This window comes from Solea senegalensis, linkage group LG13 (genome assembly GCF_019176455.1).
Source record: "Solea senegalensis isolate Sse05_10M linkage group LG13, IFAPA_SoseM_1, whole genome shotgun sequence".
Lineage (NCBI taxonomy): Eukaryota > Metazoa > Chordata > Actinopteri > Pleuronectiformes > Soleidae > Solea > Solea senegalensis.
The window spans coordinates 14,029,201-14,052,272 of NC_058033.1; the positions used below are offsets into that span (position 1 = coordinate 14,029,201).

The window sequence follows — 23,072 nt, forward strand, 5'->3', positions numbered from 1 at the left end:
CTTTCTAACCATTTATCATAAAATATATTTTGTTTTTGCCAGATAAATCATTGAGTTAGAGAATAAAACCTTATAATAGTCATCTAACATAAGCAGGCTGTTCATTTGCTAGTGTCCAACTGCCCTTTTATGGTTCAGTTTAAATATGGATGACTACATTGCACCCAATGAACATGAGCTCTTGCTTATACTTGGGTTAAAGGCCTCAGTCTACATCAGGGGTCTGCAACCTGCGGCCGTAGAGCCTCATGTGGCCATTCGGCCCCTCTGCAGTGGCTCCTTGTAAAAACAACGTGTTTATTTATTTATTTATTTATTTATTTATTTATTTTTTTTGACACTTTATTGTAGTGTTTCATGAAGAAGTACACATTTGGAGTCCTGTCCATTTTTTTTTAGATCCATGTACTTAAACTACATAAAATCATTTTATTTCATAGTTTTTTGGTATATATATATATATATATATATATATATATATATTAAAAGGTTTATACATGATATTACCTTAATTTTAAGGGTCAAATGGGTTTTTTGTGGCTCCAGATAAATTTTATTTGGGTGAAGTGACAAAATGTCTCTTTTCCTTCTAAAAGGTTGCAGACCCCTGGTCTAGATAAAGCTGCAGGCAAAATGTCCTATTTAAGGGACCTTTGTACTGTACCTTCCTATAAGCCTGAGGATAGCACTTTTAATAAATATATTTTCCTTATCCAGCATTTTCCACGTGCACTCATTTCTCTCACCGTCTGGCAGGCAAAGTCAGTACTGTATGTTTGTGTGGTGGTGGTGGTGGTGGTGGGGGGGGGGTTATATCACTACAGGACCTGAGCAGATGCTTTAACAACACTCTAGCATGCACAAAACTGCACACAGCAACCCAAAAATAACAGCTGCACGACCTCAAGCTGCTGATTAACAGTCAGCTACCGTTTCCTGTTCATATGGCGTCGAGAAATCACAAGGTATCAACTGGAGGTTTATGAAATTCAGACGCTTAAATTACAAACACTGACAGTTTAGAAAGCAGCAACTAGCAGAGGAATTATATACATTCATGAGCACAGTGCTGATAGTGTTTATACTCGAAGAAAGTGGCAGTGTGAGGAGTTACTAAGGCTTTAGGGGCCCAGTAGAGCATATAGAGACATTTTTGACAGCAACACACACAATTACAAAAATTAAAGGGCTCAAGGGCAAAGATGCAAATTTAGAATGAGGCCACGTACACAAGCTGTTCTTGGCAAACAGCTGTAGTGAGGTTTCCCTTTCAAATATTTATGGAATTTTCAACAATAAATCAGAAGTTGGACAGAAAAGAACAAAATCTCATATGACAACGCTGCTTAAACCATTTGCTGCATTTCAGCTGTTTCTCCCATCTAGTTAGGAGAGGCCACCTGACTTTGTCCAAACATCATTAGATCACCACTCCTGCTAATAATAAGTGTTGTCACTGGATCGTGGCTGTTTCACAAAGCTCCTCCTGAGGTTGAGGAAAGGGAAACCAGGATGTCAGTAATCTCTGTGACATACTACACTACCTCACAGACACTTATGGAGAAACGTTTGTAGAGGGGGGAAAAATGTGGAGAAACGTTCGGAGTAAAATTTGAGATGCTGCCCGATAGATATGATGTAGGAGGGAAGTATAGGGAAGATGGAAGTCACCTTGCAACACAACGTGCTATGCTTTCTGAAGTGGACTGAATCCTGAAGGAAGAGTTACAGTGATGGTTCCAGTTTGTTGAAGTGTGGCTGTCACATTGTCAACATCCAGCCTGCAGGGACACCAGGGCAAACGGACTTTAGCCTCTTAACACAAGGCTCACCTAATATGGTCTATGCCTGCTAGTCTGTATTGCTTTGTAAAAGGTCCAAAGAAAAAAGTTAGCCTTTGTAGCTCATGGCGGCATGGTATTCAATAACAACTTCCATGGGCGCAGATGTGTGCAATCCACAGCTCCTGTGACTGGTTTGTGTTCACTACTGGTGTGTAAAAAGTATTGGTTAAATGCAGAAGTAAAAGTCACTATCACTGCTTGGTGTGTGTGCAAATATAACAAATTCTAATTGTAATTATTAGCGGAGGCAGTAGTGGATTCAAATTGCTAATTTTCTCCATAGACTTTGGTGTGGGGAGTGAGTGGTTTACAAAAGCAACACAAGCTTCGGGTTTCCAGTTGGAAAAAGCTGTCCAACAACAAGACGGAGCAGTGAACATTTTCTTAAGTTATTTCAGAGCTAAGTAGGCGTGTTCATTCATTGTGGTCTCAAGCAGGGTGATGATGCAGAGAATGCATGTAACACTGTCACTGTAGCTCATACAAAAATAAAGAAATTATGAGCTATGTCAGTGAGAACTTCCCCGGAGCTGTTAGCAAAAATACAGACAATAGTCATGGATACACTAAGTTAGAGAGTTTAAAATTCCTGCATATGCTTTGGATTAATGCCTCTTCAATTCAGCATTAAACAAGACCGTATTCTGCCAATGAGTCCTGGTGCAAACCACTGCCCCACTGTATTCTATAGAGAAAACCAAAGTCCCTAGAGGCTAAACTGAACATCAGCCTGCCTCCATAACGAGGTGCAGAACCACAGAGGGCGCATGGTTGCTCAATCACAGACCCCAAACTCTGGCCATGTGGAAAGCATCCTAGTTCCTACACAATCATCACATCTAAACAAACAGCTCAGTGGAGCAGTTCAACAAAGTGGGATTTGAGTAAATCCAGTAAATACTGCAGCTTCATAACAGTCGCAACCTGTTTACCAGCATCCCCTGGTGGAGTGTGAGCTTCAAAATGAACGTGGCAAGCGGCAAACATCAGCTGCAGATGGATATCCAGCACATTTTACTTGTAAAAGAACCACTCTGGTCTCCTGATCGGCTGCTTGAAAAGAATGGGCTGGGACATAAGCTGTGTTTGGTACAGTACAGTAAATATTTTTAATATAATATGTCAAGTTGAGGCAGAGTGGTGCATCAAAATAATTGTACAGCACTAGGTTAGAGGCAGCTTCATTTACTCCCATGATTTTACACAAGTCACTAAAAATCGCAAAGCTGACTTAAGGACACAGTAACCTTTAAAGTATGACGGCAATATTGGACAAATTGTTCTTTTTACATATTATTAGGCTACATACAGGCATGTAGATGACCTTTTTAAAACAACCCAGACATGATTAAAGCACTAAAACTTTGATTTTGATGTCACGGGTAATTCAAAATAGAAAAGACAGAGAGGCAGTGAGGTGTCTCTATGTCCCACTAGTCAACTAAGGTCGGAAAATATGATAATACACATATATATATATGATAACATATATATAAGGTCATCATTTTGGCAAAAATAATGTATATATTACACGCAATAGCAGAGAGTTATCGGACATAGGATGCAGCTCTTGAGGTTGTCTGTGAAACTAAAAGCTACAGCCTGCAGCAGATTGGCTCATCTTAGCATACAGACTGCAGGCCAACATAACACCCAGAATTGTGCCACGTTATATATTATTGTATGGACTTTTTCTGGTGTTAGTTTTAATAGTACAGCTGAACAGATTTGGACAGAGCCAGCATCACAGTTTATTACTGTTTCCAGTCTTTACGCTAAGCTTGGTCAACACTAGGGGGTATCACTTTTCTCATCTAATTATCAGAGAGAAGATAAGTGAGGCATTTTACAGCTTATCAAACCAAGAAAAGCCGTTTGGGAATAAACACAACTATTCATAAAAGTAGTTTCTGCCCAAACTTCTAATTCAACTATGTTACTTTAATCCAATACATGGTGCAGTGCAATTCAAGACATAGATGTGGGTGAAACAACTGGGAATGGATGAAAGAGAGAGACAGAGAGAGTGTGTGTTTGCATCTCCAGGCAGACCCGGACACAAAGGACCTTCATGCGTTGGGATTTCTCAGACCTACAGCCGAGGTGTGACCCAGACAATTCTTCAGCTGAGCTGCACAGTGAGCATTGGCAGGCAGAGCAGAGCCAAGCATGAAATGAGCTTTACTCCGCAGAGGGCCAGACGGATAGCGTGATGAGAGGGATGAGGTGGATCTATCCCACTGTTGTTAATCCTCAGCTCGAGAAGAGCCAGAGATGTGTGTGTGCGTGGTCATCTATAAATCAGAGGAACTGGTGAGACCAATGGAATAACCTGAATAAACCTTGAACCGTCTGATATTATATATAATATTGCAATCATTTATATAATCATTGCAGTAATATCATGCATTGCAATTATCTTGGAACTTTCACAGTGTCCGAGGGCAAATTATTAAGAGTAAAAAGTGAGATCCTGGGGCGTTAACAAAAAGTCTACTTGGCGTTATTATAATGACCCCTTCTAACTTGTCTCTGTGTTCTGGTCTCCATCACTGCATTGCAGCTTAAAAATAATAAAGACGGAGGGAAATTTTAAACCTCAAGCAAGTTTATATGGTTCTAATTTGATCTGATTGTAAAATGAAGTTCTTATGGTTGGACAAAGAGGTTTTTCGTTCCTCTCCAAGTTTTATCTCAACGTGAGACTGACGGCCTCAGTGTTCAAATATGACACTCTTTCTATCAGCTGACCCAGCTCCCCTCCCATCCAGACTGTTTCCAATTATCCCTGAACCCTGACTCCTCCACGAGACAAAGGGTGGCGAGTGCGTGGTGAGATTTGCGGTGTCTCTCTGGGGAGCATTTCATTTGTCGGGTCGTGATAAGCTCCTTTGTTCTCACTTTAACTCGCAGCATCACATAATTGGCCACCATCTGGGGCTCTCATTCCTATTCTCCATCTCCAACCTCCTCCTCCTCTGTATGTCCCTCTCCTCTTGAGCTACACATGTATGTTCCCAGTAGGAAATCATACATCTGTTATCAATCCATACACTTCCCTAAATGATTATGCAACATGATGAGGACCAATTACCAGGCGGCTGGTACTTGACATACTGGAATTGCTGAGAGAAGCAGCGTGTGTGTGTCTTCTGCTGGAGAACAGATGGACAGAGAAGGATGGATGGATGGGGCATCAAGAGAAAAAGGAGAACACACAGAGATCGTCTGGCCCACAAACTGCCGCTTTATGGTCTCACTTTAGTCTTTCACACAGTTCTCAGTCATCAAACTGTGATAGAAAAAGCAAAGATTTTTTTCTTTAATCTTCCTACACAGTTCACTCTTTCAGCTTGGTTGAATCAAAAGCCTGTCCGACGCCTCCGACTTGGACTGAGTCCAGCAGCCGACAACATCCCTTTGCTTGTTCTGTAACCTATTAGATTTACAAAACTTAAATCTGACTCCAGAGTGACAGTTTTTAAGTTTTTTGCCTTCCTAGCAGCAAAGTTTAGTTACACTTAGGATACTTGCTCTATATTCCCCTGACATTAATACCCAGGTTGATCATCTTTAGACTGTAATGAATGTAAGTGTTTAAATCAAAATACCAAACTTACTGTGAGGAGCAACATGTGATTACTATTCATCTTGCCTTAAATCATCAACATCTGAAAAAGACTCACCAAAACAAAAACATTAACGTGCATGATTGGGTTTTTCCCTGTTCTTCAGACAAAGATAAAGAAAAGCAGGCACCTAGCTGCACGTGTGCACCATCTAACAATGTTTATAGACTTGTAAATAGTTATTTGGGGCAAGTATATCCCAAGTGGCATGGAGTGAGTGCTCAAAGAGGGAAAGAAAGGAAACTGTCAAAATGAGGCGGCTTCTCTGAGGAAAGATGACAAGGAAAAGTCTAAAACACCATCAAAGCGCGTCTATCAGCTCCACTGATCAAGCACCGTCTGATGAGAGTCTGCTCAACTGGAATTCATCAATAAAAAAGGCGCTGTATGCTTGAACACAGGCGATGAGGGATGAGCCTCATTAAAAAGCATTGCTGCTGGAAAAAAAAAAACTACAGGGAACAAAGAGAATGAAATTAGTTTTAGGAGTAAAAGAACAAAGAGCAGTTGGACAATCTTTGTTTCTGAATTAATGCACTCGCTCCATCTTCAGGCTTCAGTCTTCCACAGACTCACAGAACACCATAAACAACAGCTAATGTAGCAAGCTGAAGTTATTGATATCATTTACAATGCATTAGCCCATCACCCGTGTGTGCGTGTATGAATCTATGGTTCGTTTCCAGGGGGGCTGAACACACGCAGCAGGATCCCATCTGTTAGAGTTGTTGACAGCTGTGTGTGTACGTTTGTGTGCGTGTGTGTGTGTATGACCGCAGCGGGTGTATATAATGGAAACATGACAGATCACAGCCCTAAATGACAGAGGACAGAAACAAAACAGATGACACCGACTATTAGACACTAATTTATATTAATACCTACACATCCATGCATGAAGACACACAATAACAATAATGCGCACACATACATCTCATTAAAACCACTCAGCTCCGTGTTTAAAACAATTCCCATATGACGTACCACCACAACTCAGCCCCAGAGGCAAGGCATTTTTTGACCAAAATTATATCTCACCAACAAGAAGACAAAAAACTAGCAGTCCCAAGTGGTTTGTGTGGAAAGCAAAAAAGCTAATTATTAAATATAGCAACTCTATAGCCTCTTTCATACTAAAATTAGCATATATATATATATATAACCTTAAAGCAGGACTATGCAGGATTTCTACTCTAATTTAACACCTTTGGATCATTGTGATGGTTAAATGGCTTGTTTACGGATATAGTTTGGGAGATTGGTTGCTGTCTCCACTCTCCCTACTGTCTGTTAGTGTAAAACCAGCATTGCAAGATCAGGGCCGTCGACCCGGAGTCCTCAGAATCAGGAGGTCTCGCAAAGTCTTGGGAGAAATACAAATTGCTTCAGGGCACTACACACAACCTACCCAGGTTTCAGCTATAAGATCAAGGCAGCGATAGTGTTCTAGAAGCAGAAGAAACTGGGTGGATGTGTACAGTGGTGCAAAAATATGTACTCCAAAACTGCAGGGGGAGCTCCAGAGAGAAAAAAGACAATAAAGCAACCAGACTTGCAAAGTTCCACCTAAAAGAAAAAATCAACATTCTCATTGTGCATCACTCATGCATGAGCTGTGACATCACAAACATGCCAGAAACAAAACAACAACACAATGGATTTTTCTTTCTCTTGACGTCAGTCATCAGTCATCATCTACCGCTTTATCCTCAACCAGAGGGTCGCGGGGGGTGCCGTGCCAATCTCCCAGGTACACCCTGGACAGTTCGCCAGTCCATCGAAGGGCCACACAGATAGAGACAAACAACCATTCACTCTCACACTCACTCCTATAGTCAATTTAGAGTGTCCAATTTACCTATCCCCACATTGCATGTTTTTGGACTGTGGGAGGAAGCCGGAGAACCCGGAGAGAACCCACGCACACACGGGGAGAACATGCAAACTCCATGCAGAAAGGCCCTTGTTCCATCCGGGGCTCGAACCCGGGTCTTCTCGTGAACGATGAAATTAAAAAATATTCAGCACTGTCCCAAGTTATAAAAAGTAAGGTTTGCTACAAGCATTCATGGCTATGTTCTAGCAGCTGAAAGAGGAAAGTTTGTTGTATCCTTGTACCAGATATGATGCAGGAATTTGCATCGCTGCCAAAAACTGAGAAGATAAAAGAAGTCTGCATAAGGTCAGGCAGTCTTACGTTCCCACCAATGCCAATTGGAGCTAAAGCTGATTAAAAAACCCATTAAAATACATTCCCACTGGTCCGAACCCCGTAACTCTGGACTAAATGGAATTTTTGACCAGTGGGAATTGGTATAGTTACAATCTAAAAACGTCTTTAACTGGCGTTTTCTTTTTTATTTTGTGCTGTTTTCTTCATCACCTTCCCACTTAGCTTACATATAACACTTCCATTTACTATTTGTCTGCATAAAAATCACAAAATGTTCATAGCATACATATTTCTAGATACACTACCCAGGCTGTATTCCACTCTCATGACAGCCTGAAGTTGGCATAACGAGCACTGAAAGATTAGATCAGAGCTTGAGGCCTGCACTTCCTGCACTGGCTGAGTGCCACTGGTCCAACGAAACTTCATCGCTGATTCTCCAGATGGCCGGTCTGTCGGTCTGCCATTAGGCCAAACAATGCCACTTTCACTAATAAATGTCAAACTTAGCATCTAATGCTTCATGTAGGGGAAAGAGCTATGGCTCTTAAGTGGGGAGGAGAGTGCACATAGTAGACGCTCAAAACTTTACAACCCCTTTGCACCCGCACTTTTACACTAACGCCGGCTAATGCGCGCACCCCCTGTCCGGCTCCTCGGCTTTGGAGAGGGAGCTAAGAGCTGCCAGGAACACACAAAAGTCTCATCGCCCCCATTTCTCCTTTCATTCCTAATGCCCACCTTCTCCTGGCTCCCATTAGCTCCAAGGAAACAGTTTCAAAACTATCATGTTACCACTGATTCAGGAACTGGTAATGCTGTCAACGCCGTGGGTTGACATACACTCACTCCAACTGAAAACAAGCCCTTAGCATCACACAGCGAGGTAGGGGTCATGAAGTCTAAGGGATGATGGAGGGAGGAGGAGGATAATTTATTATCCTTGTTCTGGTGACATTACTGGACATGTTAGGAGAAGAAGGTCACATGGAATCTAAAAATATTGTATGCGTCACATGTCAGTATCTTTTTATTTTCTGTATATTAATTTGCACACTCCCCTCTGACACCATGTGATTTTTATTTTTTTGACTAATAGCTGCAATTAGGCACTCAGTGTTATGTAAGTACCCTTCATTGTCTCCCTGAATTGTGGTCCTGATGCTGCTGCTGCTGCTCCAACTACCAACTGTATCACACAATAGACAGGCTAAAGCGCAATTATTAACTCCTTTTTTTAAATCCTTCCCTTTCGCCTCCCACTTTGAAAACAATGTCTAACTAGAGCTTTCAGATATATGTTATGTACCTCCTCCTCTAAACTAGACATCACCAGTTCAACAGCCAACTGACTGCACTACAGAGGATGCTGGTGAGTGTATGAAGAAAAAGAAATAAACACTTTTTTCCCTGATAAAGAGGTGAGCGCCACCCAATCCAAGGCTGGGATAAAGGCCGCGATTACCAGATGAAAGCAGTGCTGATGCCGAGTGATACGAAGCGTTTCTGCAACAGAAAGCACTGGCACTACCCACTGTTACATAATGGCTCCTCTGAAGAAAAGTATCCCAAGCTATGATATAGCTGGCACATCAGAGTCACTTGGGAGAACTTGCACAACACATGAGGCAGAACAGGAGATGTGGTCTGAATGCAAAAAAGAATCCTGTGTGGCCAAAAGACAATCAGTGGTTGCAGAATAAAAAATATCAGAGACAGCAAGCCAAACAGTTTCACACTCAACGCACAGCCTTTTTTTCCCCCCCTCAAGTGGCAAATTTTGGGAGCTGATACTGACACATTCTCCTTCACGCCTTCACAAGGACTTAAGAATCTATTTAGGCTGACGTTTGATGGACAGTGGGGAGTGTCACCCCAACATTGTTGAAGTTTAACAGAAGATTAGCCACATGACCTCAGAGATCAGAGGTTATCTGCTCTTGGCGACATCAGCAGGGTAAAGTTCTGGAAAATTCAGATAATTCCCTTGTGGACAAGCAACTCAATCAAGCCAACATGAGCGTTACTGTCACCGTTGGCTTTTAATGGGCTGTGTTTGTGGCCATGTGGGTGTGCATGTGCATGACATACAACACCGGGCCAAAAAGAAAACAACCAACATATGTGGATTGTGTTGTGGATTTGGGCTGAATGATTTAAGGAAAATCTCTTTCTGACAACTATCACAATCATTTTTTAACACATTTAAAATAAATTCAAAATATATGAAATTTAAAATATATTACAATATGATGAAGCAAAAAAACAAAACTACTCTATATTCTAATCCAGGAAGGACCACTTAAAGATACCAATTATCTTTATTGAAAACCCTAAGAGTTAAGTAAATAACCAGGGTCATGTATGCCTTAATTACAGCACTTGTAGTTTGTTAAGTGCATTATTTTCAACTGCCATTTCAGATTTGAAAAGGATTAATTGTTTAGCCGTATAGTCAGGTTTAGGGTCAGGAACATTATGTGTGCACAAAAAAAATACATTAATATACTGAATGACCAGGTGTTTCAGGCCATATTCCACGATGACACAGCAAGGATTAATTGGGTTCAAATTGTGAAAGAAGTGAGTCATCATTCAAACACATGGGTAGGCCTCCACAGAGTTGAGGCCTTTAACCTTTTGAGAATCTTTAGGCTGAGCTGGAGGCCCGGAGAAGACACCACAGTGACTGTGCCCACATATGATAATCAAGCTAAAGGAATACAGTTGATTTAAATATAAACTGTCTACTGGAATAGTAACCTCTTTAGATGACAGACGCGATCCTCTTTCTCATCCGTGAAAAAGTGAAGCAACCACAGAGGGTAAAACAAAAAAAACTTCAGGCCCAATATGCCCATTTACGGTCAGTCAGTATTCCACGAGCTTGTTAAATTAATCCGAGGGTCTCCGGAGACGTAAGCAAAACAAAGAGGGCTCCTTCTAAACTCGGCTTCACTAGAAAAGCAAACAGCTTTGTGGACTACAGAGTCGATGGATGTCATTCTGTCTGATGCACTGGCAAAATGTTTCAAAGATTAAAGCAGGTTACAATAACAATATGATTATTCTGATACAACTAATGAGACACAACATCAGTCCAAGTCAGAATTTCAGCATGACTGAGTGATAATGACATTTTCTTCAAAATTAAAAATCATTCACTTTTGTTTTTTTCTTGCACACACATCCTTAATCTCAATAACCCTCTCTACAGGATACACCATTCCCCCTCTCTCTCAGAGTCTGGGACAGAACATGCCATTCTTTCTCTTCATTTTTATCCCCCTATCCATTTCCCCCCCTCTGACAGCGAGCCAGCCCAACATGTGGTGTATTTATTTGGTCTTTTGGCTGTTGTTGGCTGGAAGTGGATGTTCCCAGCAGCAGCGGCGGCAGCGGCATTTGTCTCTTTGAGTGGTAGCCATACCAGAGGGTGGCTTTCGAACTACCGAGTGGTTTGTGAAACGTTGGGGTGGCTACGTTTCACTACACAAGATAATTAAGACAGTGCATCGTTTCTCTGGGAAAATCCAGAGGTAAAATGACGTTTTAAGAAAACTGTGGTCAAGTCAGGAAAAATTGGTGTTACACAATGTCACATTAAAAATATATAAACATAATTTGTTCCGACATAAATCACCAGACTGAATGAGAAAAGCATGTAACGTGGTGGTGGAGACAAACAGGAAATGTTTTTTTTTTTCCATTCAAAGACTGTGTAAAAGATATACAACAGGAACCAAGTCTGCAGAGAAACTGCATACCTGTTTTAGATTAGACACATTTTTGAGCTCCGGTCTTTTCTTTCACTCCCAATGTTAAACAAGTGATTCATGAAGCTTTGTCTTTGTCTGAGAATGCATCTCGGGAACTGATGTGGCTTTTACCAGCTTTGTGCAGCAACAGCAGCAACAAACAAACCAACCAACAGGAATGTTTTCACAGGTTTATTCCTTCCGTGAAATTTGGAGAGCTGAAAAGTGTCAGAAGCTGGTTAAAAATAACCCGCTGCAAAGCTCATCTCTGACACCCACACATGCATCTCTTAAGAAAAACACAAGGATATTAATTGAAGTAGAAAAACTAAAACCCTCAGGGTTTCCTATAATGCACAAAGTGGAGCTCTATTGATTACCGAGCTGCAGCAGAGGGAATGTTAATTGCGGCAGCGATTTGTCTAAAATTGCAGGAAAATGACAGGAGTCAAGCTTCACTCGACTCAAACCAATTTTCCAAGAAGTTCTGGAAAAAATGGAAACGTGACTCCTCTGTTGGCCACTCTACGATACCTAAACAACGATGCAACCACAGATTCCACTGTTGTAGGCAAACTCTGGTTAACAAGACTCTGTTTTAATGGGGGGACATTTCACTCTACAAGAAAGGGGGAAACCCCCGTTAAATAAACTCCTTCAGACTATTAAACCAACCAGCGTCATTAGAGGCCAAGATAACACAACCACATATATTGTGCGTAGAGGCGAGACGGCTAATTAAAATGAGTCACATGTTGGGAAATCTCCCCAGAAGGACACAAGCGTCTTTCTGTGTGTGTGTGTGTGTGTGTGTGGTATATTTTTGGGACGGCCTGTGTCAATGTTTTCTTACCTGGACTTGCCCTTTGCCCATGATCTTGTCCACAATCTCGTTGTCGTCTTTGTTGAGCATGGTTTTGTCGTAACACTTCTCATAACACAGGATGCGCAGGTGCTGGGAGCCCTCCAACTCGATCTCAAATTCCTATCGGACGACACGAAAGGGGATTTAATTAATGAAATATTTGTCTTTGCATAGCAACAACAACAACGGGGAGCAACGCGTAGTGAAAGGAGATATTTTGGTACGGAGTGCTGCACCAGATTTTTCATTGGATATCTTCTGATCTCTTTGAGGCTTTGTTATATATTGTGAGTGAATTAGCATTTATTCAGTTATTTTTGCATTTTGTGGTTCATTGAAATTTGCATGTTCTTATTCACAGTTACAGGTTGGATCATGGGGCTTTTTATTAAAGGGTACAGGTGGGTGCGGTATTACATTGGACATAGTAACGCTTCACAGGTAGTATGGGCGAGTGCAGATTTACCCTATGCGCGACTCACCTCATTCCACTGTGGCTCTGTCGTGTCCCTGAAGACTCTGGTCTTGGCCTTGCTGACAAAGTATCCGTACGAGTCCACTTCCAGGGTGCAGTACAGATCTACAGAAAACACAGGAGGAGCAAATATTCATCAGATATTATCCATAAATAACTTCACAGAACTGATGGCAAGAAAACAACAGAAAATACTGGGTAAACGTTAAAGTTTCTTGCCTGCTTTGTTAATGGCACAGCTGAGCTGAGCAGATTTATGAGTTGCAAGAACTGTGCGGTTAAATTACAAGTCTCTGTTGATCGCAGTTTTATCATCTTGCAGTAAAAGTACAGCCCTTAAAACTGTTATTAGAGTTATTAAGAGTTTTAAAGGATAATGACATCACAACATGGAGATAATTTATTCTCATTTAAGGTCAGTCAGATAAGAGGCCAATACCATTTATTGTGTTAGTGAGGTTGTGTAATTCCCCCATAGGGCTGCTACTAACAACTGCTTTTATTATTTGATAATTTACTTGTTATTTTCTGAGTTTATCGGTATTTAATGTATCAGTAAATATGAGAAAGGACAGTTTATAGAAGAATATCATCAGCTTGTTTTCTTTACTGGTTCTTTTCAATCAATAAATGCTTGAAAAATAGATTTTTTTGTCAGTCACTTAATTGATAACTGATACTTCACATGTCTTGTGAATTCATCATCCAGATAATAGTGTTGCTGCGTTTGCAGAAACCAGGATCGAGACTCAAGAACTCAATATTTCACTTAAGTCCCCTTTTTTCTTCTCTGTACAAATGCAGATCTACATCAAGTCAGACAAACACAAAGAACCCTGAACTCATTTTAAATGTACAGTGTGTGACATTTGTATGTAAAACAAAGTGTACAATCACCCGATAGTATATATTGCTGTTTCTCATAAGCCCACTTACATTAGCCCACAATGGACAAACTAAACACCTTTAAGTTTCGATGCTAAATGAAGGCTAAAACATGCAACTTCACTGATGAATGTTGTTAAATTTGATATACTGTACTTTCAGTTTAATTTAAATGAAGTTTTTCTCAATGACAGAAAGTGACTAAATGTTTAATTCAGAAGTGTAAAGAATGCGCACTTTTTTCCAAAGGACTTTAAAAAGTCAATATGAGCTGACACTGCTGCTCCGCTCTATACATCCTCCTTGTACTACAGTCAACGCTCTCCTGGGATGAGCATGTGCTCGGCTCTTACACGGAGCAATTAAGTCTGTTAATGTGTTTCTTTAAATGCTGCTGTAGCTGTTCCTGCAGACCACACTTCCAGCTGTCTGTAAAGTGTCTACAGTGCGTCCTGCTGCATGGGCCTGCTCCCACGGGCGCTTCCCCACCTGACAGCGATGATGGATGAGTGAACGACTCGACCTTTCACCAGAGGAGTCGCCGAGATTGAGGCGATTGAACCGGGGGAGATGGTTGAATCTCGTATGCAAATTTAGAGAACACACCAATACATCACGTTCACACTGCAACATCAAAAGCAATGTCATGTAAACAACGCTCTGACCTGAGCCTGGTTATAGAAAGAGACCAAGTGAGCAACGACATATGTATCTTTACATCGATAAGTGAAGGACTTTAATGTATAATGGAATCTTGTTCCATCTGGTTTCATTCCTTTCTGTGTTTGTTTTCTCAGCGTCTTGAGAGGTTCTGCCATAATTACTCCCAGTGAGGAAGAGATTAGCAGCAGTGGTATGGAGGAAGTTCAGCAGAGGGAAATTCAGTGTGACCGTCTGGGGGATATTTATGAAATGGAGCAGTTATTGTACGCTTCCGCTACATACAGAAGCAGAATAGCTTATTGCAGCCACCTCTGCTTTGACATTAGGCACCATTTCAGTCTGCCTCAGTGAGGAGATGGTGGGGCTTTTTTTTTTTTTAGAAGTATGAAACTGATCAAGAACAAGTTACATGCCTTGGTCTGCAACTAATCATTAACTCCATAATCTATTAATTTGTCAATTATTTTCTTATTTAATTTAGTCGTCATTTGGTTTATATATAAGATATTTTGTTTACCGTCATGGAGGAGCAAAGAAAATGAAGAAGGTGAGATCAGTTTTATTTTATAAAAAATACACAATCAAACTGATTAGTCGATTATCAAAGTAGTTGTGCGTTAATTTAGTTATCGGTTATTTATCAGTGAATCACACTTCACATTAGGGGTGGGAATCACAGGGTGCCTCGCGATGCGATATAATACACGATGCAGGGTTCCGCGAGACAATCGTATAGCTATACATCACGATGTCTGTCAAACTGAAGAAACAAAACGTCTGTGAAAAGCAGTGTTTGGAATTACTTTTTGAAGTTACTTTTTGGAACAAGTAATGAGTAACTATAACTAATTACTTTTTTAAAGTAACGTTCCTAACACTGGTGAAAAGATAACATAGAGAAAAAAGTGCATAAAATCTATGAATTGAACATGAAAGGAGCATCTCTGAACATAGTTTTCTCATAGTTTGCCATTATCCCACTATAATGTCCCTCTTCTTCAGCCAGGTAACTTCCGCAAGTTTCCCTCATTCATTCGCGAGTGACACTGACAGGGACTGTTTACTTCATTTATTAATCAGTGTATCGGTTATCGTATTGCATGAAGGAGGACGACGATATATCACCAAATCAATATTGTGACACACTCCTACTCAACATGACTACAAACTGATCACATATTTTAAGAATTAGACGAGGCACTTGGTGATCATCATTATTATTATTATTATTATTGTTATCACGCACTAATAAAAAACAGTTTAAAATCACCCAATATCAATCAACTATTGTAATTAAATGTCAGATCTTTTTTTTGATAATTCCTGTTCCTGAGTAAAAATTGAAGAATGCCTTAAATGTTTTAAAATTCTTCATGGATAGAAAACATTTAATACTTAAAATTCTGTTTTGACTTGCATTTGCACAATGCATTCTCATTATACAAATAAACTGAACCTTTGTTATATTGATATTAAAGATATCAATGATATATTGATCTATACACTGTTAACGAATTATTCCATGTACGAGAATTATTCTAAGCACTCGTCTGAGTTTAAACATTTATTTTTCATTACACATTCAGTGAAAGAATGTGTTTCCTTCATCCTGCTCAGCCACTGCATTTATTTGGACAATGATTTCCTCTCATCTGAAAGAGGCTCATATGCCGAGACCTAAAACTCAAACAGGGCCAGAAAGGTATTTTCGTGTCCTCACAGTGGGTCCAGGAAAGCTTCAGTAAGTAGGACAAACTAAAAGAGGCTGAACTTCATGCTTTTTAATTTTTTCCTGGCAGGCCAGTATCAGGCACAGAGTATGAGGGGGATAACTTGGTCAGCATGGGGCCTCTGACCCCTGAATCCACAGGTTAATGGATACCATCCTTTTCCATCTCAATTAGTGGAGGACTGTGGGCCTTGTAATGTCTTTGTGTTCTTATAGACGAGGCTAATCTTTGCTCTGGGCTGTGTTGAACGCTGGGTCAAACTGCCAGTTCACAGAATTTGGAGACAAGTGATAATCAGTTAAACTAATCAGTGTTTTCCAACAGCCACAAATCCTAGTTAGCTAATGTTTTTGATTGAAGGCCTCGGGAGGAAAATAGAAACATGGATAACTGAAATGTTTTCATGGAATCCAGAGGAACAAAACATAAATAACAAATAACAATGCAAGCATCAAGTGTGGGATTTGATTAAATGCAGAATTCATGAGTCATGAGAACTTGTCCAACAATGGAGAAAAGCAGGGAGAGAAAACATTTGTTTTAAATTAAAGATTAAAAGCACTCTTGGTTTTGGGTGCTATTACATAACTTCCTATTGTCCTATCGTTACTTTAATATTATTTATGAATAACCTCTTGTGTCTAGGTGTTGCTGTACACGATCATACAAGTGACACACATGAACGCAGCTGGGCTCACTTTAAACGACTTCACTCGGTTGGAGCAACTGTGGCATTTCAATTTGGATTTGTACTCACTTCCTATGCAACAACTGCAATTTTTCAGCATCAGGTTTCAGCAGCTGTTGAATACATATAGAGGAAACAACCCACAGTCTCACTTACTGACACTGACATGTATATTAAAAAAAACCAAAGGGGAATGTTTTGCACCTCTCTTCAAGGTTATGTTTTCCACTGAAGTTTTTTAGGAGATGCTCAACTCCCAGCTTGTTCTTCGGCTGTGACCCAGTTTGAAAACTCTGCCCTGGGCTGAATTTAAAGCCCGTTCCCAGTGGGGTGAGGTGGGGGATGAGGCAGGGGGTAGTTATCACAGCTCCAATAACATCCTCTAGTACATGTTTGCTTTTTCAATCAAAAAAAAGAAATGCAACAAGAAGGCCATTGTTGAGGATTGTGCGTCTGTTTAACCATCTGAAGCACGAACTGCATTACATAATGGATTTTGATATGATAATTCAAAGAAATGCATGGCTTTCAGGGGAAATGACGGCGACTTCAACAACGCAACTGAAACCACAACAAACCTAAATCACACAGGGGCTGAATTACACAGCATCACGACACAACAACTACACAAAAAAGGCTGATTAGACAACGTCATTAAGCTACATCTGTGAGGAATTGTGGTAAAGGGAGGGAATCCTAAAGAGAGTGTTTTGAACACAATGTCAACCACCATCTCTCTGCCCACTGGGTTGTTTTCCAAATGCATGAACTATGTGAGAAAAATCACAAAAAGTCTGGATATGTTTTATAAGCTTAATGGAAATATAACTAAATGTGGTCAGTGGGGTTGCAACATTGCAGGAATTTTCAAAACTGGAAACTTTCCATGGGTATTAATGGGAATAAAGTGGTAATTATCAAATGTGGTAAATAATAGACTGAAGCATAATCTTGGCTAAAACGATCAGATTTGATGCAAATGCAGTTGGATATTAATGCTGTTTTCCAATCACAGGCACATAGCTCACTACTTACTGCAGGGCTGTAAGGAATATTTACTCAACATTCATGTTTTTGTGGTTTAACCCTCAAAATGTCCGTGTGGACATGTTTTGCTTAATTTAACCATAAAAGGACCAGATAATGTCCTGTAACAAGGTGCTTTTGTCCATTTCTTCGAAGAATGACTTCCAATATCAGGCAGTCCTTTACAATTTACTGCATGTTAAAATACTGTTTCAAAAATTTAAAAACACTGCAGTTGTAAATAAACAACAGATTTTGCATGTTAAATTGGAAATTGGAACAGTATGAAACATATTTACAATATGATTCCTTGGCTTCCTGAAACAGCACGAGTGAAAATACCGTAATGCAAAGTGCACTTGTGCCATCGTGTCATGACGTTAAAGGGTTAGATGATTGTGACGTGATGTCCAGTGTCCACCATTGCTGGGCGCACTTTGTCCGACAAAACAACATCGGCAACTGGAAAAACAACCGTGTACAAGAGCTCTGTTTGGGCTGTGTAATGTTGAGCTGAATGTGTAAACAGGATTGTGATTGGCACGTGGTGGTATATTTGCATAACATGCTTTCATTGGCAGACACTCGCACTGCTGCTTGAAAAGAAAGCCATTTCTTGTGCCTCATGCGATGCAAGTAGTGCAAAGAGAGGTGAATCATTTGAATCAACCATTATACACAGGCTACACATGTCTGCCAGGCTATTGAACCATTATGTGTATGACCGTATCGGATTGGTATCTTGGTTACAGGAGCCATGTATCAGTATTAGGGCTGGATGGGATATTACAATATCTTGTGTGGTGATATTATATAAACATTTTTTAGCATATCAATTTTTAACTGATGTTACAAATAAACATTCAGCTTTTTGTGGATTACCATTAAAAATAAATCATCAATTGACATTCCACTAGATGGTGCCAAGGGCTCACTCTAACTCGAGCTGTTGTGAATATATCACAATGTATAATTTCGCAAATACTCAGTATTTCATAATATCGTGGTAATATCGTATCGTGACTTAGATATCGTGATAATATTGCATCGTGGTGTCTCTGGCCATGAATTACATTTACTAGCGTTACTGCAATGGGTAGGTTTTTTTTGGAAGTAGTGTACCTGAATTAGGAAAATAAATAAATAAAAATACATTATGCACCTTTAGCAGTGAATGATGAGGATAGGTAAATTGGTGATAATTAAAGTCCCTGAGCGAGTGAGAAGGTTAAATCATGTGTGACCTTTGACCCATTTTGACTGATACAACATGTGTTTACATATTGTATTTTGTCAGCACTTTGTTTAATTTGTAAATAATTTGTAAATGTTTTTAATTAAATGCAAATTAATGTCAGATTTATGTCCTATTGTCCTTTTTGCACGACCCAAGAAACAACACGAACCTTGATAAAAAAAAAGTACCTAAGTAACTTGTACTCTGAGTACATTTTAAACAAGCTACTTTTTTTTACTTTAACTTGAGTACATTTTTAGACCAGTACATTTACTTGTACTTAATTCAAATGTTATCAAAATAGTGGTACTTTTACTTGAGTAGAATATTTGTACCACACACTCTGATGCACCTCCTTGGCTCTGTTCGTTCCTCTGGACACATCAGACTGTATCAGTAAAGTTAGCAAACCTCCCGGCATTCCCTCTCCACAGAGACACACTTTCTTTATTTTGAAACCCCTCGGCTCTCTGTGATCCACCAAGGATCACACAGGCTTTCAGCGGAGGGAGAGCTTTCCAATCCATTACCCAGGAAATCTTCACATGTCTGCTTTCATATACTGGGGGCTGTCATGGTTACTGAGGAAATCACATCTTTCTCTCTCTCTCTCTCTGTCACTTTTCCAGATATTTGAAATTTGAACTGTTGCTTGTGTAACATGGCACAGAATGTACCACTGCTCCAGCTGTCCACTACTGAGACATCAAGAGAGTCTGAGAGAGTGTGTGTGTGTGCCAACATTCCACTTGATAACATAATCACACACACAGAGTTCTACAAATGAATATTGGTAAACATGGAGTGAAATAAGAATGTTGAATACTCTCCTTTCATGACTCTAGGTTGTCTATTCATGCGTGTTGATGTGTTTGCATCATTTGGAATGTCTGCAAATAACAAAAAGTACAACAAGGCACTGCTCTCAGTCGCCCACACGCAACATGTTACTCATCCATGTGCAAGACTGTCTTTTCCACATCAGTGCAATCCTGGTTTACACTGTAAATATTAAACCCATACTGTATATTTTCTGGTTACTTAATATAGATACTGTACGATCTATTCTAAAAAGAAAAAGTATAATCTTAAAAGGGCTGTCCCAATACCACTTTTTTGTGTCCAATACGATACCGATATTATTCCGATACAGTCATTTTAGATCATTATGAACTATTAAGCTGTAAACACATTTTGCTGAGTCATTTCAAAGACATGATCCTCCAACTGAGAAACAACTATTGTTCTCCCAAAAAGAAGAATTAACAGCCCAATCATGACTCAGCTAAAAAGCTTTTTTTTTTATGCTGATTTTTATTTACATTTTTACTGTCTCAGCATAGTGAAGCATGAGACATATAGGATATTTGGTTTGCATCGGATTCTATATGGGGCCGATACCGATACCGATTCCCATCTCTAAATCTTAATACTCGAAATCTTTTATATTCTACATTCATAGATGTAGAAATGCATGTTTATTTATTTTATTTTACTTTAACTGTATCTGCCGCTGAGACACCATCAATTTCTTGGCCTTCTCTCTATAATCTTACATGGACAATGCATTTGCAGTGATTGACTAAACTGTGTGTTTACCTGGCAGATGTGTACAGGTTAAAAGAAGGTTAAAAGAAGAAATATTATAGTAAAAATAGAATTCCTGCTGGACTTACTGGCTGAGTCCGTGAATCCTTTGGCAGAGTGGACGATCACATGCAAAAAGCCATACAGGCCAGGAGTCTCCTCATCTGGAAAACACACATAAACACACAAGACAAGTTAGTCCAGTTCGGACTGTAAATATGGTGACGTAAATGTGTAAATGCAGTCAATGACATCGGTTTGTGTACAAACAGGTATTAAAAGAAAAATGGAAAGACACTGCTTCATCCTGGTTGCATATCCCTTATGTCCTCTTCTGTTACACCAACTGTCCCCCACAACAACACTTCCTGCTTTTCCTCCTGCATGGCAGCTCCATTGTCAACGTCTCATCATCTCAAACATACATACACACAGCATACAGTGCTTAACAAAATGTATTAGACCGCCTGTCATAAAAATGAGAAAACGTAATTTAAAATTGTTTAAAATAAAAATGTTATTGTTTATTTGTCAAATAACAAACTAAATTGAATGGGTTCATTGGGCTTCTTCTCTGAGAAGTCAGAAATTAATCAAGCTTAACATTCAACCACTAAAACTATTTTTTTCTGTTCAGGAAGTAAATAACTATAATTTGACAATACTTAACTATTTTTTCCTGTTTTATTGTAAAACAGTACATTTGAAAATGTGTTTTCTGGTTTGTCATCCTCATCATGGCTTGTCAACTTAGTGACTAATGATGATGATTTATTAAAGATTGTATGTGACATGTATTGGCATATTCTGACAGAGAAACTTTCACAGTTGTCGACGGAGAATTCACCCGCTCTTGACGGCTGCCTCAGGTATTTACATGCAGGTCAATGAGTTCAGTGTTCTCTGTTGAATGCGACACAAGCGTCACATCGCCGACTGCAAAGTTGGACATTCTGACTTTAAACCACATCACTGTTTGACTTTTTGACACTTTGAACTGAAAGGTGCTCCGTCGACACATTAATGGCAGCTGTAGGATTCGTTGATAATTGCTTTGTTTCCGCTTATACAGTGAATTACATGGAGAAGCCAAGTGTATATGACGTTTGTTAAAGCTAATTTCACTTCCAATCATGAAAAGTCTTACTATTCAAACACAGAATTGCTCAGTAGGAAGCAGGTAGACCTCATTCCTTACATACTTTTAACTATTGTCACTCTTTCTAGACCCAATCTTAATGAAATGAACACATTTCCAAAGACAAATCATGAAACTCCTCTGCTACAACAGCTGAGGTGTTCAGTGGGTGGATGTTTGGTTGGGTGGCCTGATCTACAGCGTGTAGAGAGCCACTGCTGAGAGGAGAGCACTCAATCCCTGCTGTGTGTGTTTTGTATATGAAAGACAGGGCAGTTTCACGGTGAGATCGTTCAAAGGCTCGGTTTGAAGGTGGCCTCAAAAAGAAATCTGTCATTTCCATCATGATTGAACTAAAACAAAAACAACTGAGGAAATTCTGAAACATAACTCCCAAGATTGAAAATGAAGGAGAAATTGAACAGAGCAAATATTCCAGGTCCTCTTAGTTATTCCGGAGAAATTCCTTTCCCAGCTGGTCCCCATTTCAGACCCCTACTGTGTCCATTTGTGTGTGTGTGTTTATGTTTGATTTATAATGAGGAGGGGGTTCAAAAGTCGAAGACGAGACGTGGGGCCAGAGTTCTGCTTTAACGCGGGAATATCACCTCTGTGGAGAAAAACAACAAATCGAAAAAGTGGATCTCATTCACAGCAGAGAGGTGAGGGTTTAATCAAGTTAGCAGATCAAGTTCACATGTGAGGAAAAACCTCCCAAGGATGTGTGCCCGAGTAGTTAACAGTTGAAACCAAACTCTTTTACTAATGACCTTTGACAGGAACCATAGGTATGTTTGTATGCAGTAAGTGTATAATTGCTTTTAAAATAAAAAAAAACATCTGGTTTTAGCAGCCTTAGGGCCCGTCCACACGGAGACACAATTTTAGGACCTGAAACTGTATTTGTATTTGTAAATCTCAAAATGCCAGCCTCTCGTGTTTTCATGTAGACAGCGTATACGATTATGTCATATTCCCAGCTTTCTATGGCGCTGTCATTCATTGTTTTGTGTTTGGAGATTATTTGACAGTGTTACCAACGACTGTCGATGAAAAGTAACTAAAGTCAGACTGAAAAAACACTGGATATCACTAGAACACGTCCTCTTTTTTTAGAGATTTCACACACGGGGGTGGAAAAAGTGTTGAATCGTAAAACAAAGAGAGGAGAAAACAAAACCTATTTTTAATTGAATAAACAAAACAGATCAGTGACATCCACAGCTCATCCTTAACTGTGACACAGAGTAAATACGGTAAAAGACATTTCCGTCTGGACGTGGCCTTAGAATTAGCCTTTTATAAGGGCCTTGCTTTACAGAGGGGGCCATCTTGTTTTGGACGTGCGTTTTACATTTTTAAGCTGAAGACTGA

General features: G+C 39.8%; 1 protein-coding gene across 3 annotated transcripts in view; it reads right to left on the reverse strand.

Moving 5' to 3' along the window:
• The window catches only part of abr (ABR activator of RhoGEF and GTPase), a 123,511-nt gene that overhangs the window by 25,376 nt on the left and 75,063 nt on the right, over nt 1-23,072 (reverse strand). For all 3 annotated transcript variants that reach the window (XM_044042852.1, XM_044042853.1, XM_044042854.1), the window contains 3 exons: nt 20,650-20,724; nt 12,752-12,849; nt 12,258-12,389 (listed from right to left, as the gene is read on the reverse strand). In XM_044042852.1, the coding sequence (XP_043898787.1) occupies nt 12,258-12,389; nt 12,752-12,849; nt 20,650-20,724 (305 nt within the window). The remainder of the gene's footprint in view (nt 1-12,257; nt 12,390-12,751; nt 12,850-20,649; nt 20,725-23,072) is intronic.